This window comes from Falco rusticolus, chromosome 1 (assembly GCF_015220075.1).
Source record: "Falco rusticolus isolate bFalRus1 chromosome 1, bFalRus1.pri, whole genome shotgun sequence".
Taxonomy (NCBI): domain Eukaryota; kingdom Metazoa; phylum Chordata; class Aves; order Falconiformes; family Falconidae; genus Falco; species Falco rusticolus.
In genome coordinates this window covers 11547437-11564148 of record NC_051187.1, presented here as the reverse complement: position 1 = coordinate 11564148, position 16712 = coordinate 11547437, and the positions used below count along the sequence as shown (strand labels likewise).

Genomic DNA, 16712 nt, shown 5'->3' with positions numbered 1-16712 from the left:
TCCCAGCAACCAAGGTGACCACAAAGGTGACCATAAGCAGAGACTAGACCCACCAACGCACCCACCCTGGGGTGACCGTGGGCTATTCAGCAGAAGCTCTCAGGGATGGAAGGGAGAAGAAAGATGCATACCCCATCCATGCTGGGCTCCAGTCTGGGTCTGGACTCCTCCAACCCCTGGATGACTCCATGGCCAAGAAAGCTCCTGGGAACAGCCAGGGCTGAGCATGGCTCTGCAGCTCACCCAGGCTTCGGTTCCTTCATCTTACACCAGCTTTTACAATATTCCTCGATTTGCTCAACAGAACCAAGCGCTGCTTTCAGGGCTTCAATAAAATTCAGAGTCACTCATAACTTTAAGCCAGATTTACTCCAGAGGAAACACACCCAAATTCCTTCCTCTCCTCTACAGTCACCACTCCTGATTCCCATCTACCTTCCCAGGGCTATAATGTGACTGAGCCCAGGCAGCTTCCGAGAGTGGGGCTGGGGGGATTGCTGTAGGGCAAGAGCAAAGAAAGCAGCAGCAGAATTGTGTGCTGGGGAGATGCTTATATTGCCCAAAAATAGATAATAACATAAAAACTCAGTGCTGCAATAGCATATTTCTCACATGCCAAAGAATCCATAGTTACAGTAGGAAACCAGAGGTTTTACATCTGGCCTGGGAAAGCTGGTAGGTCCTGACAGATAAACAAAGCCCACGGCTTCTCCTTTTAGCTGCTGCAAGAAACAGCCTGTGATGCTGGTGCCTGGCTCCAGTGGCCGGGGAGGCAAGCTGCTGCCCCCCTGCATGGCCTGGCAGAGGCAGACTGTGATGAAGAAACACCAATTTCTTCATCCCATCTCCGTTTTGGGGCAGGCTGGAAGGGAGGGCAATAAATGCTGGATTTTACTGTCATAAAGCCTCTTGAATAGCTGGGCTGCAGGGATGGGAGCACCAGAAACAGGGACACATCCAGGTGCCTTAGCAGCGTTAGGTTAATGGTTGGACTCAATGACCTTGATGTTTTTTTCCAACCTAAACAATTCTACGATTCTATGATCAGCTGTGACCTGGCAGTTTGCTGTCACTTGGCCAGACAACTCAGCTGCAATTAGGGAGCAACAGGCAGGTGAAGCTGTAACACTCTGCGGTGCAGCCCCCTTGAAACACACAGCTCACAGGTGGGCTCACCCACCCTGCCGCACCATGGGGGCAGCGGGTCCCCGCGATGTGACAGACGGCCATGGACCCCAGCAGGCAGGGCAGAGCTCAACCCGTCCCAGTACCACACAAAGCGACCCTGGCGCCTGAGCGGGCTTTGCCACTGGGGCTGACCCCGACCCATGCCACCGGCGCTGGTCAAACTCAATTAAACGCTGTGACTGCATCTGGGTCAGGCCACAAAGTCCTTCCCCCGGCTCGGCCCCTTCAGAGGCTCCCGGGCTAACCGCTTGCGTGTCCTACTAAATTCTTTCTTTCTGAGACTCTTCCAGAGGATTTACTGCTGCTGGAAGGGAGGGTGGCAGAGCCAGGAGCGAGCAGGCGGAGCGGCATCATGACTTATTAGGACGGCAGGGCTGGGGGCTGAGCGCCACTGCCCCCGGCCTGGCTCCTGTGCTGGGCTGAGCCGGGATCACCCCCCGTGCATGTGGAAACGACATTTAAACCTGACGTGACCCTGTGTGCGACCCTCTGCATCTGCCCGTGGTCAGAGAAAACACAGCCTGGCGAGGGCGATGCTGGAGGGATGGATCCCGGTGCTCACCGGCTGCAGGAAAGCCAAGTCCCAGCCCCGCCAGGTGCACCTTCAGCAATGACCTTAGTATGTTATGAGTGAGCTTATCAGCGTAACCCCATTTCATGGATGGGGAAACTAAGGCAGGGGACAGAACAAGCCCTCACTCACTAACACCCAACCAAGCTGAGTACGTCCCCAAGTCTCCTCAGCTGCCCTGGACATGACACAGGAGCCAGGCAACACGTGCTGTCTGTGCCATGGCAATGCCTATGCTGTCCCCAGCAGCGCAGCTCTCCTGTCACCGCAGGTGCACAACAAAATCCCATCTCCTGCCCTAAGGAGGGTCCAGCCCGAGCCAGACCCTGGGGAACAGCAAGGTGGGAACCAGCCACCCTAGCGCAAACAAGGAGCAGCTGGGCAAGACACTCGTGGATCAAGACACAGATGAGCCGGTGGGTTTGTGCTTGCTCAGAGACCTGTGGCAGCCCTTTAAACCCAGGCAGGTTTGCACAGGGCAGAGAAACAGGGCTCATGTGCTCCATCAGGGCAGCAAAACCATGCAGCAGACAGACAGAAACAAAGAGCTGAGGTGAAAGTTAGACCTTAGGTCTCCAAACGTTTGCAAAGCAAGCATCAGTCCCAGCGGGGCTGCAGCAGCTCAGCCCATGGGGCCAGGTTGCTACCAGCCGCTGCCTGCTGCGCTGCTCAGGGGGAGCAGCCTCGGGTACCTGAAGAAGCACAGAAATCCGAAGGGATGCTTACCCAGTTCTCACTAACTTGTAAGTGGTAAGGGGTATCTTTCTATTTTTCTTTGCATCTGGTATGAACCAACAGAGTTACACACACACACAGGCTTTCAGCACAAAAGCTGACAGGGTGCAGGCGTACCCAGGGGTGCAAAATGCAATGCTCCCTTCTTCGCTATCAACCACTGGCCACTTGATGCCAACTGGAACATTCACCCCCTTCCAGAAAGTGCATTTCTAACTAAATAACACCGCTCGTATTTTCCCCTGATAAGTTACGGGAAGATGAGCCTCCCTGGGTCTCCCTGGGGTCCCCCTGACCCCTGAGCTGATTCCTGTGCCAGCAGCAGCAGTAAACCCCTGGGTCCCTCCCAGCCACGGCTTGGGGAACCCCTCCACTGGACTTTGCTTCTGGACCCTCACGCTTAACAGCTCCTGATGCATCTTCCTTTGCTAAGCATTTCTGGAGCCCTTTTGGAGTCTTTTAGCCAAAATCTCCCGTGGCAGCCAATTTCACTATTTAATCTCACACTGTTTGAAAAAGTCCCTATTTCTGCTTCTTTCCAACCTGTTGCTGACAGTACAGATGGAGGCACGAGAGGGACGCCCACTGCCTTCTCAGCCACCCCACGAAATCTCCCTCTCAGCAGCTTCTGGACTCACTCAGGCTGCAGGGAGAGTCTTTAAGCAAAGCTCGAGACCTCCCTTCCTGGGAGAGTCCCCCAGCTCCAGCCACTCGATAATCCAGCACAGGAGTGCAGGGGAGGAGGAAATGTCTGGTGGACGGTACGATGAGCACCCAAGGAGATTAAGGTGCAACTAAGTGGACTTCTGGGTGTAGTCAACCCTGCGACAAGGGAGCTGGAGGAGCGATGGCCTCCAGCCCAGAAGCAGGTGGAAAGGACTCTCCCAGCACGTGGTGAAGCTGTGGCACCTCTAACGTATCAGTGGAGCAAGAAACCCAGTAAAGCCCCAATGAGCTAAGGCTGTGGGGAGAGCTGGTCACTACCCCTTGCCCCTAATGCAGCCGGGCACCAGTGCATCCATGTGCACACATGCCTGTGCTCAGCATCTTCCTCTTCCTCCGTGTGGCCCTGCCCTGCTGGGAGGCTGGTTGGGACAGGACACACAGGGCAGCAGGTGTTGGTGGAACCAACACGCACAAGTGGGGTCTCGCCAAGCCCTGCACCGGAGGCGGCTGAACCAGCTGTGGAGCCCAAACCGTGCTCTGCTCACCCAGCTCTGCACGTCACCCTGCGTGCTGCGTGCACCGGGATCTGGGTCTTGGGGTTTTCCTTCTTCAGAGATGCTGAAGGAGCTAACAACCATTGTCACACAGGTAGAAGCCTGATAAAAACCAGGCAAACATTTATAAGCAAATATTAATATTCACACAGCACAATTCCGCAGTGCAAGAGGGCAGATTATTGCACAACATTAGCTTTAACCCTTGCCATGACACGCAGCTTTTGCACAGAGAAAACCCCAAATCATCTTGCAGATGAGAAAGACCATTTCCCAGTCATCAAAAGCCACCAGCCCTGAGCCCTGTGGGGGGCGTCTGCCAGCAGCACAGCGCCCAGCAGGTCTTTGGATGGGGAACAAAGGCGAATGGAGCCAGCTGAAACTGCAGAGTTAATTTTTAGGGGCAGAGACTAGAATTACCTGAGCTGGAAGCCAGCCCGGATGAGGGGATTAGCACCCTCAGCCCTCGTGAGAGGAGTCAGGGGAACTTTCCGTGACCTTCAGCACGAGGAGCAGGCTGAGGAGCCCAGCAGCACTGGGAGGGACGCAGCTGATGCCAAGGGAAGCTCAGCACACACTGAACACCCATCGCCAATGCCTGTGTTGGGCAACCTCCCTTCCTACCACAGTTCGAGGAGATCAACAGCAGCGTGGAGCTAGATGCAAAGAGGTTCCATGTGCTGACCTTGCTCTGCCAGAGGCCCTGGGTGCATTTGTGCCTGTTTCCCCACTGGTAGAGTGGAGCATCCTCCATTCCACCCATGCTGACGGCCACTGCACTGCACTAACCCAGGGACCAGGTGCCAGCCCCCGGGGAATGGCCGTGCTGAAGATCTCCCCATGCTTCTGGCTTTGCAACATCATATAGCCTCCTTCTGCCGCCATCAGTTTTACCTATGCAAATCACAGCACATTAATGGCACAATACTAATTGCACCCAGGTAACGCACTGCTCCCCCCACCCATGCCTACGGACCCCCCATGGGCAGAGGTCCAGCAGGAGCAGGGGAAAGCCATGCCTTGCTGCACCAGGTGACCCAGTGTCCTCCCAAACACCTTGTTATTGAGGCTTAAAGCAAATCTTGGCAAGGCACAACCCAGAGTCCAGCAATGTTTTGAGACCAAAAGGATTTAAGGAGCAAATTTCCAGTCAGGGGAAGGACTCCGGAGCCAACAAAGTCCAGAAGCAAAATGGGGAAAGCAACCTCTCCAGCTGGCATGTTACAAGGGCTCAGAGCACGTCAGCACCGTGGGCTCACTGATCCTGGAATGTGGTTTTGGGGGTCGCAGCTGTGCCAGGCCACCTCCTTGAGCTCTGCACACCACTTCTGGGCCATCGCATCTCCTGCCTTTCACTTGCTAACCCTGTGCCAGAGGGGTCAGGACACAGAGCTTCCCCCAGGTAGGACAACCAGATGTTTCCTCACCTGTTTTACTCTGAGCTGGAACATGCCAACACTTGGGAACTTTCCCCCCAGATGGGCTTCCCGAACAGTCCAGACAGCGCAAAACTGTTCAAATTATGTTGAAAGATGCTGGTATATGGTACTCAACTTCATAATTTAATACCATGAAAGCAGAAATAAAATGTTAATGACAAAATGCAACACTTGAGAGCGCAAAGATGCACACGTGAGCGTGCGCACACACACAAACCATCAGATAAACATGGAAGTCAAAACAATTGGATTTGATATTTTCCCATAAAAGGCTTCCCCAGAGAGCATGGGCTGCGGGAGGGAGCCCCTTTTCCAATGGGCGATGTCAGAAGAAATAAGCCTGGTGTTTTGAAATTTTCAGAAAAAAAAGATCCCACTAGAGAGACAGAAAGAAATAGGCAGCTGCCTATCACGGCATTGCACTTGAACCTGCACATCTCTCACCAGGGGAAGGTGTGGGAAGAGCAATTGTGGTCAGACCTGATCGACTGTTCACATCCCTGTTTCCAGCCACCGGCTGCATTTGGGAAGTGGAGCTGAGCGATGTGGCTGGGGCGGGGGAGGGTGCTCTATCCCCTGCTCATGGCTGGGAGCTAGGCAGGATCCCGCTGAAGCTGTGTGCTGGCATCCACAATCTAAACAGGTTTGTGCAAGGAAGGTGCCCAGATGCCTGGAGTTGCACAGGTGGGATTTTCTTACGCAACCCTTGGGCACAGCTGCTTGGCAGTGGGGAAAACAACCACACGAGGTTTCCAAAGCTCTGCCAGGGCAGTGACGGGAAGTTCCCGCTCTATCTCCCACCAGAGATGTACCCAGCAGCAGCCTCGAGCCTGGGGGAGTTTGAGCGGGGATCTTTCTATCTCTGCAACAGATGGTGTTGCAACACCAAGAGCATGTTATAAATCTCCTCGCTTCCAGGAAGCAAGAAAGATGGTCTTGCCATGCATGAAGGGAACCGGTGATTTCTTTTGCTGAAAGATTTCCTCCTGCAGAATCACATCATTCAATGAAAGAAATGCCAAGAGTAATTCACTTCCTTGAGCAATTCTATTTATATTCTCACTGCAGGCACTGCCCTGCTCACACACCCCTCCGGGGAGTCACAAGGGCTCAGGAAGGCGCAGACTGGAGGTTAACACGTTTAACTTCAAACCATGAAAAACCCAATTTCCCAGGAGGTGGATTACACAGGAGACAGGCAGAGACACTGGCCACTGTCACAGTGCTCGGGATGGCCCCAGTCCTACAGACCTTGCACGAGAAGCCCCACTGACCCATGTGGGTCTTTGTAATGGGCTAAGACCCCAGTGTCCAACTCCAGCAATGCAACTTTAACTGCAACCTAATCCACTTCCCGTCCATAATACCTGCATGTAATGAGAATTTGCAAAGATTTATGGCCACAACAACCGCCCCTGCTCCCCCTTGCCAGCCTCTGCTGTTTCATTGCAAAAGCAGTTTGGGTTACCTCAGTATTCTCCAGGGGAAAAGCATAATTAGCAGCTCAGGAGTTTTAATGCCTGTGTCAGGGAGGGGGCTCATGGGGGGTTATTCTCAGGTTTTCTGATCACTTGTTGTTCGCTCTGAACTCTCTGGAAAGGCACCAGGTCCCTTCCCCCTCCCCAGACCTAACTGCTCTTATTATAGACTTCAAAAGGTCGGGGTGAAATCCTAGCTTGGCTGCAGCGAACAGACGTATCGGTGGTGATGGTGCGACCAGAGCATGGCCCCGGACCTCAGACTCGATGTAATTACTTCCAGGAGCCCCCCCGAAGGCAGCAGTCGATGGCAGGAGGACAGCCTACGTGCATAGGTGAGGATTTGCAAGATCTGACCTTAAAGGAGGACTAGTGGCTTAAGAGGGTGAATCTGCTGCTTCTCTAGGAGAGTACCACAACTTTTGCCATAAATGGGCTCCCGCCCCAGCCAGCTGGAGCTTTGTGCTGCTTTTCATGAGACCCAGCTCTATGAATTTAACTGACAAAATCTTGGACAGTCAAGGCCATATTTTCAAGATTGCTCAGCGGCAGCAGCAGGGCCAGGGGAGCCCCAGTTTCAAGCAGCCCAGCCCCAGGCAGAGCCATGGGGTGGCTGGGGAAGGTTCTGAACCCCTCCAGCCCCCCGTGCCTCAGGGGCCGGGATGCAAAGCGGTACTGAAGAGGAGCATGGGGTCTATTGACTTCTGAGCCTCCCTGGTATATCCCCATGAAGACCACAGGATCTGCCAAGAGAAGAGTCCAATAAAATCCTAAGTACTTATTTTGATGCTTTCGAACAGGAGCAGGGTTGATGTCTCCTTATACGCCAGCTCAGGCGCTCACCCCATCATCAGGAAAGGACATGAACCTGGATCTGAACTTCTCCATTAACAGAAAACAGAAGTGATAGGTATAGATGCAAAATCCTTAAAAGAACCACCTAAAAAAATAACCTGTTGGGGTTTGTTTAAGGAGTAAGAGGAAAAAAAAAACCCAGCCCCAGCCCTTTGCAGTTGGATCTTGCTAGGAGTGTGTGTCTGGATGGTGCCACCTCTGTGGGTGCCGTCCCTCAGGTGTGCAAACTAGGTGGTCCCCCCACCACGAGAGGCTGGTGAGCTGGAGCTGTGCCAAGGCTGCAGGACCTCTGCCAGCAGCTCCGGTGGGTTCCCCAGCTTTGGGTGCTATTTAACCCACAGCATAGCCCAACAAGCTCAGGCTCCATTATACCTCCCTATTTCTGTGCTGGAGAGAGATGCCAGAGTCACAGCCGTGCTGCTCCACCGCTGCAGCACCGGGCAGCGACCTCCCTCCCACGTCACAGACGGGCAAACTGAGGCACACCAAGATGCCTCCCCAGCAGGAGGGTGCCAACCTTCAAACTGTTTCCAATCTTTACCAAAAGGCTTTGGAGTATCTGAGCCCAGATCATGCCCAAAGGCAGCGGCGAAGCACATGAGTACCGGCACCAGTTACTGTCTTTGTGTAAGAGACTCCACGACCCCAGCCCTCACCAGCATTTCCATGAGCTCCTCCTCCCCCTTGCTCTCCCCCAGCAAGGAGTGGTGCCTTCAGCCACCCATAAACCCACCTCACCCTCCGTCTCCGATGACTCCTTGGCCAGGAGACCCACGCTGCCCAGCCAACACACTCTCCACCGGTTTTGTGCCTGTCCCAGCCTATCCCCACCTGTTCTTTGCAGTGAATTACCTGGGCTTTGGGGCCAAGACCAGCTTTTGTTCCCTTTTCATACAGCACCTGGCACCACAGGCTCAGCACAGGGAGGTCTCTGATTACACAGCTAATAAATAAACAAGGACCTTGATCCTCTTCAGCATGAGGTTGTCCAAGGCTACAATTTCCACAGACACTGCTGCAGGCTGCACTTGATGCTATTAGTAATTCAGATGTATTTGGCAGACGAGATGTTCCCAGGACAAGGAGCAGGCGCTGCTAAACCAGACCTTCCTACAAGCAGGAGTGCACAACACCAGGGAGTGGAAAACTCCAACCGGCTCACGCTCAATGTCCAACGGCACAACCCACGTTCCAGGCTGGGCACACCCTGAACGTAGTCGATGACCTGGTGTTTCTTGCAGAGGCTGCAAGGATGGCTGAAGAAAGGTGGGGGAGAAGATCACTTTAAGGCAACTAGTGCTACAGCATCTCCCTCCTGCAGGGAGTTTTGCAACAAGGTCTTTCCTCCTGATGGCCATCTGGTCCTGTTCCACCTTGTGCAGATTGTACTCGCTCCCTTGAAGTCTCCCCTGGCGTCATCCACGTGCTCCTGCCCCCCACGCCTACTCTCCCATCCCCACTTCCATGCCTTCACAGCACTCGCAGCCTATGCTGCTGAATACAGGGACCACAAAACCCCATGGACCTCCAGGCCATCCGCTGCTACCGGCGTGGCCTGACTCCTCCATCCGCAGGGCTCCGACTGCACCTTGATTTCAGGCACAGAGGATGGGAAGCGGCACAAGGTGGGACACAGCTGCTCCCGGCTGCTGTAAGCCTGGCCCCCACCCTAAAGAAACCTCCTCTTCCTCCATCCTAGACCTCTTCAGCAACTGAAACATCTGCTGTTCCCTTTGACTCAGAAAACCAGTGGTTGCCTAGATTAGAATGGAGGGGGAAAAAAAAAAAAAAGGCAAGGAAAAAGAAAAAGCAGCCTTGGAGAAAAATCCCAAGAGGACATTAATTAGGAGACAGAACTCCCCAGCTCTGGAAGCACTGGGGAGGAGTGATACTTAAACTCCCAACCTGACGGAGTAACTTTGAATCATCTTTCATCTTCCCCTGGATCAGGTGTAATCTAATGACATTAGCTTGGCTTTGCTCTAGTGAAATTGGCATCGGTGCTACAGAGGCAGGGAGATTAAAACATATGAAATAAATGTTCCTGGGGTGACTGACAGTATAATGACATTCCAACAGGCAGCTCAATCAGCGCGAGACTAACAAAGGATCAGAGGGAACCAGCCAGACTCACAATATCACCCGCAAATACAGATTTTTTTTTAATCCTGACTTTTTTTTTTTTTTTTTTTTTTTTTACTTGAGTGGCTTAGACCGTATTCTTGGGAGTTTTCCCCAGGCTGTATACAGCTGTATTCGCAGTGGGGGATGGCAGTTGAACTCTATTAAAACCCATGCTCACCTGCTATTGAACTCTGTTAGCTCAATAGCCTTGTTGAGGGCTGGAGTGGAGATTTCTGTGCTGGGAAGTCAATGTGAGCATTGTGGGCTGCCCCCTCCCTCCTTTTGTCCCCGTCGTCGGAAAAGAGTACTTGCAAACCTGAGACCGAGCGCTGCTTTCGGCACACAGCTTCCCTTGACATTCAACCCACACACAAGCGCACATGGAGGTGTCACACTTACCAAATTAAATCACTCAGACTGTTTTTTATAAAATCAGCCTCTCGGCAGGGACAGCTGCCTTCCTACCCAGGCACAGCTCAGGCTAGAAGAGACGAGTGATTATTCCGCTCGGTTTAAGGGAGTGTTTTCATGCATTGTGTGACACCCCAGTAGGTGACAGGACTTTCACATGCCAAGCCCGTGCCTTGTTAGCCACTGCCCTACAGGTACCACCACCTAACTGGCCACTTCGGGAGCATCATCCTGCTGCTGCAGCCACAGCTCGGCCCCATTTATCCACCCTCACGCCATACAATGAGCAACTGTTACTGGAGCTGCTCTTTTGTTTCCAGGAGGAACCGGGGTCCCCCTCACACCCGAGACCCCACAGCCACTCTATCCCAGTGTGGCATCCTTGTGACAGCCCACCTCCAGTGACAACGGCACCAACCATCAGCTGCGAAGGCTGGCTGGCTCTTCCACGTTCGCAAGCCTGTGTCGCTGCAAACAGCCAAGAGCTTTTTGTTGCCTTGGACAGGGCGCGCGCTGCCTGCGCTGGCTTCCTGCGGGCGCTGAAAGCAAACCCAAGTGTTTATATCTTGTAATGATGCTGTTTAGTCTGACTGCTGGGAAACAGAAATGCACGTGAAACCTAAGCCTCCGATGCCAAAGATAAGAAATCAGGACCCCTGGCAAACATCTGGCTATTTCCCCAGCACCGAACCCTCATCAAAGATTACAGCAAACCCGTGGAGAGAGACAGATATTTTTGAAAATGAGTATTTATAACAGGCTGGCAACTGGTTACCAGTGGGCTGACACCGCAACTCTGCCATCACACCGGGACTCTGTGTGTTAGTAAAGATTACTCATACAAGCAAAGCCAGCAAGATTAGGTCTCAAAGGAATAATCCCATACAAAGAATTCACTGTACCTCAGCCTCCACAGGGCTAATAAAAAAAAATAAATAAAAAAAATAATTCAGTACATCAAATACCAGAACAAACGAACTGCAGCAATTAATGGGAGAACTCATGTACCAAACGCTAAAACACAATGCTTATACAAACAGCATGCAGGGCAGCACCTCGAATGAGAAAGAGCTGCAAGATCGAGTCCAAACCTCTGGAAAATTCAGTCCCCTACACCGAAGGCTGTACTATGCCCTAAATGCCTGTGGCTCCTCCTCTGTCTAGGTCTGCACTCCTCGCACAGGCACTGTTTCCAGAAGCGGGTCTATCCCACAGCCATCTGCTCCTCAAGGCTTCAAGAGCATCTTTGATAAATGAGCTTTTCTGCATATCCACCATAAATTTCAGTAGATGCCACCCCAAAGCCATGTGTTTATTTTTCAAAGTCAAGACTTGATTAAAGTTCTTGAGGTTTTCAGATGCGTTTTTAATGTTTCCTTTCTGATACAGGGTCAGCATGTGGAAATTGGATAAGCGCACACTAAAAATACAATTCTGTAGACAGCTTCAGCCCACACGAAAGGAAATCTTTCTTCTCTGAGAACCCACACTGCTGCCTGCAAAAACCCAGCGTGTTTCTGACACCGGCGGATACACAAGGAAGCTCATCACTTCCACGTGTTAAGACTTTTACATAAACACTCGGACTGTCAGTACTATCCTACTCCACATTTCAATACCGTCACCACAAACTGAGCCAAAATCATCCTCTCCTCTCTGCTAATAGCTGGGCTTGACTTGAAAGTGAAACAAGCTCCGGGGTACCCGAAATCCTCTCCTTTTTGCTTGTTCATTCAAGAAAGCCACAAACACAGACACACTCTGCAAAAGAGCAGTTTCGCCCCCACCCTAACCAGCCCTTTCCATAGGAACCTGCCAGAAGACGCTCCTCAATTAAGTTTAAAACAACAAGGAAAACATCCAAACAACAGTAACGAGAATCCTGCCCTTTGGCTTTAACGTTCACCACCTCCATTTACAGGGGATACCTTTTACTTGGTTTAATGAAGCACTAATTGAAAGCAGAACCCCAGCTACCTTTTTGCTTATTTCTTAGGCAAGGTGAGCGCGTGAGCTGCGCTCCTGGAACTGACATTTGCTGCTGAAAGATTTGCATGGGAAATGGGGGGGTTCTCCACACAGAACGGGGGAAAGCTGCTGCTACCGGCTGCATCCCCGGGCTGGGAGTCGCGGGAGGTGACAGAGGATGCTCTGGGATAGGATGCTTTAAGGGGAGGCAGCCGGGGCTGCGGGGCGGCTCGGCTGGGACTTAGGATGAGCCACAGGTTTTGCAGAGCCCCCCCACCCCCTCGAGAAAAGCCGGGGAGCAGCAAGATGTTAGGGGGCCCGTGCTCCTGGGGTTGGGGGGTAGCTCTGCCACAGCATCCCCCCGCAGTCCCCAGGGCGATGGGGCACTCGCTGCTGTTCCCATCGCCTCCCCCGGCCGCAGGGCACCCCGGGCTGTAGGAGGCATCCCCGGGGGGGGGGGGGGGGGGGGGGGGCCTGCAGCGGGGCAGGGGGGCTGGGGGATGTGCTGGGCAGCCGAGGGCAGGGGAGGGCTGGAGGGTTTGGGGCTGGGGTGGCGGGCAGCAGGGACGAGGACGTGGGGAGAGAGAGGGGCTGGGGGATTTGGAAGCAGGGTCGGGAGAGCGGGTGGAGAGGGGATGGGGGGAAGCATGCCTGGGGAGCCGGGGAGAGGGGGCCGGGGGTGGGTGGGGAGTGAGGAAAGGATCGGCCGGGGGGCTCTGGGGAGCGGGGCTGGGTGTCGGGGAGCCGCGGGTGCGGAGGACGCTGGTGGGCGGCGGAGGGGCCGGGCGGCCAGCGGGGGGCACTGCCGGCTCGGCCATAGCCCCGGCCCCGGCCCCGGCCCCGCCGCGCCCGCCCCAGCCCGTCCCGTACCTGTACCAGGCGAGTCCCCGCTCGTAGTTGCGGTCGAAGAAGTGGGGCTCGGCGCCGACGGCGCGGACGTCGGGGTGCACCCGCAGGAACTCCAGCAGCGCCCGCGTCCCCCCCTTCTTCACGCCGATGATGATGGCCTGCGGCAGCCGCTTGGTGCCCTCGCCCAGCAGCAGCGTCAGGGTGCCGGGGGTGCCCGCCGCGCTGCCCCCGCCGCCGCCCGAGCCGCCGGCCCGGCTCCCGCCGCCCCCGGCCGGCACCCCCTCGCCCGGCGCCGCCTCCTGCCGCCGCCGCCGCTGCTTGAGCCGCTGCAGCAGCCGCTTCCGCCGCGCCGCCGCCGCCTGCCAGGGGGGCAGCTCGGCCGAGCCCCCCAGGTACCCGCCGCCGCCGCCCTCCTCCTCCTCCGAGGCGGCACCGGCGGCGATGATGGGGCCGGGCAGCGTCTGGCAGCGGTCGGCCAGGCAGTAGAAGACGTAGAGGGACATCAGGAGCGAGCAGAGCATCACCAGGAACTTCTTGAAGATGCTGCGGGGCAGCGGCTCGGCGGCGGGGGCGGCCGCCGCGCTCACGGCCATGCTACCCCGAGGCGGCGGCCGGGCGCCCTGGCCATGCTCCGCGGCCGCCCCCGGCGCGGCCCCTCCGCGCAGCGCTCAGCGGTGGCGGGGGGCTGCGCGCTGCCGCATCCCCAGCGCGGGGGCCACGCCGCGGCGGCGCTTCAGGGGGGCATCCCCCGCGGGCGGGGCGGGGGGGAGCGGCCGCCCCGGGGCCGGGCGGGGAAGCGGCGCCGTGGGCTCGGCGTGGGGCTCCCACGTGCGGCACCCGCCGCGGCGAACTTCGGCGGGGACATCGGCGGAGCGGGGCGGAGCGGGGCGGGGGGACGCGGCCAATGGCGCGGCGGGGGCGGGGGGCAGAGCCGCCCCCGGCCCGGCCCCGGTGCGGCGGGAGGAGGGGGGTGACCCCGCGGGAAGGCGCTGGCCAGTCCCTTCGGGGGGAGCGGGGGGCGCGGGGGTGCCCGGGCGGCCCCGGGGCGCGGGGATGTCCCGCCGGGCAGCGCGGAGCTCTCGGTTCGCCGCCGCTTTTCTCTCGGTGCCGAGGGGCGGTGTGAAGCCGTCCCCCCCGCTGCCCGCGGGCATGTGGCACCCGAACCCCGGCGGGACCGTCCCGCAAAGGGTGTGCGGGTGCCCGCGGTGGCCGCACGAGCGCGCTCCCGGCCGGTCCGCCCGCGGGGGGTTTGCACCACCCCCCTCTCCCCCCCCGGCACCTGGGCACAACCCCCTCGTTTACCCGACGGTGATACCCACCCGCACAAACACCGTGACACCAAAGAACGGACACCTTAAAACCCACCCTGACACGGTGTAACCCTCCCGCAGCACTACAGCCGCCACTTGCACCGAGCACAGCACCGAGAACAGCGCAGAAAGACCCGAAACCAGGCTTTTCAGACCCAAAATCAGGCTTTTCCCTCGCTCGCTTGAGCAAATCGCCCCAGGCTGGCTGCAGAATCCGTCCTGCAGTTGGTAAGAAATATCTACAAACACAGCGCGATATTGCTCTCAGAATTTGCTCTTCTCCTTTGAGAGTACACAAAATGTGGAAGGAGCTATCAGCTTCATGCCTCGGCTGCCTGATTCTAAGGGCTTCATTATTTCATTGCCTGTGGGAATGCCCTTTTAATTTGAAATGTTTGTCATAGATTATAGAAATTTTAAACAAACTTGCACATGAAACACTTGACTTAGATCTTTTTTTTTTTTTTTTTCCCTTCTGTTTGGTGTGGACCTAGCTGTGGAATTAAACTTCAACTACTTGGAAATAAAGCTGGTGTATCCACAAATTATTCAATGAAAGAAGGGAGCTGGGTTTTGCAATGAATAATAATCAGCCATCTGCAGAGCTGGCTGGCTAATAAAAATGTGTTTCCAAATAGTAAACAGGCCAAAATTAATAACAAATGTTATTTGCAATGAATTATTCCATTAGATCTTCTCCCAACTTTATGACGTTTTTCCTCTCTAAGCAAAGAAACTTATCTTGAATATATGGATTTCCAAATCCATACCCACCCCAGCTGCAACGCAGCCAGATCACTTGATCTGAAATTAGTGAGCGTAATTCCAACTCGGTGGGTTTGGTGACTTCAAGATACTGTAGCGTTTCAGGTATTTCAATGCTTCGACATGTAAGTAGATGCCTGGTGTGATTTACAAAAGGCTATAAGCAGGTTAGGCCCCTAACACCTCTAGGCAACTACTTACATCATTAGGAACCTAAATGCCTTTATAAATCTGCGCTCTGATCCGCAGCTCATTGAAGTCAATGAAAAGACTTTGCTGACATCAATGGGCTTTGGAGTGGGCCCTGCAGAAGCAGCACGATCAATGCAAAGTGGTTTGACTTCTTTATGCTGGTCATTATGACACTTTTTCCTCAGACACTTAGAACAATACCACATTTTCTGTTTGAATAAACGGTCCTTTCTAGCAGAGAAAATAAGAAAAGAGAAGTGAAATCGGTGTGAAAGAGTGCAGAGGGAAGATGTGAATCTATCTGCTGCGATCACATCACAGGACTCACGTTTGTTGCTTTTTTCCTGGAAATATTGGTGAGAATCTCAGCTTTCCTTTAAAAAGTCACGAGTTGCCTAGGGAAAATATGACCAGAGTCTATTTTAAAAGTTTTGATGTCTAGAAAGCAATAGGCTAAATATATCTGTATTTAAAACAGCCTTACGATATTTAAGGCAATCCTGTGATTTTTTTTCAGAACCTGACTCATCATTTCTGTGTGCTGAGGCTGAAGGCACGGGTGGCTGCTGCAGCCAGCAACAACTCTCCAAGAAGGAAGGTGTCTTACCAGGTAGAAAGGGCAAGACAGGGAAATAAAATAGTAAAGAATTTCACCCCTCTGTACCCCATATTGCTGCAGACTCTGCAAGTACAGCTGCAACTATGAGGTTTATTATCCATAGGGGTTTATTAGCAGGCTGGTTTTGCCCTTATTTTTAGATGAGCTGCTCTCGGTTCAGAGACTGTCTGGTGAAAACTATACTACAAAGCCAGAAAAATTGTGTGGCTGACATCATGACACCCAGTTCTAAGAATTTACACTTCTTATCTATTTTAGCCCTAAATAAAAAAATAACCCTTCTCAGGGATAATGTGGTGAGTTTGTTTTTTTTTTTAAATAACATAGAGGCTTGGAGCAAAAGGTGCTTTCCATTTTACTCAGCCTCTTACACAACTGACTTAACATTTACAGTGCAGCCTCTTTCTTTTCCGCTTAAAGTTCTGCCGTGTCGATCGCTCTCCCTATTTTAGAGCCTTTCCCTGCACCCCCTTGCAGACGCCAGCATGCCTTTCCCAAAGCCTGGCAGCAGCAGGGTGCCTCAGGGTGCCAGGGTTCCCTGGGATCCCCTGGGGTGTGGGGGAGCTCCAGGTGCCATGGTGGGTGCGTGGGTGTGTGATCACCATCTCTGGTGGGCTGGCCGGGCAGAGATGAGCATGGCCAGCCCAGCTCACGGGGCTGCACATCGTGCCCGTGACTCACGGCTCCCTGGCACCGGCCCCACTGCTGGCGTGGGCTCAGCCTGGGGATGGTCCTGGCAGGCTCTCCTCCATGGTCCTGTTTGCACTCGTTCCTTACCTTGCTTGGTTGTTCCTTTCTCCTTTTATCTATTTATTATTTTATTGCTTGCTCCCCCCCTGCCTCCCCCCGAGGAATGCTCTGCTGCGCAAGTTGTTTCTGCTGCTAGTTCTGAGAGCGAGTGGGGCTCCTCTCCCAGTGTGTCTGGTGCCAATATCCCCCTCCACCACCAGCAGCAGCACGTTAGCAAGGCTTCCTACTCCAAATGGGC

General features: G+C 54.4%; 1 protein-coding gene across 1 annotated transcript in view; it reads right to left on the bottom strand.

The window, feature by feature from the left end:
* The window catches only part of HS3ST3A1 (heparan sulfate-glucosamine 3-sulfotransferase 3A1), a 35164-nt gene extending 21718 nt beyond the window's left edge, over nucleotides 1–13446 (bottom strand). Inside the window, exon 1 of the mRNA XM_037409712.1 lies at nucleotides 12860–13446. Coding sequence (XP_037265609.1) covers nucleotides 12860–13431 — 572 coding nt within the window. The 5' untranslated portion in view covers nucleotides 13432–13446. The remainder of the gene's footprint in view (nucleotides 1–12859) is intronic.
* Nucleotides 13447–16712: the final 3266 nt, after the last annotated feature.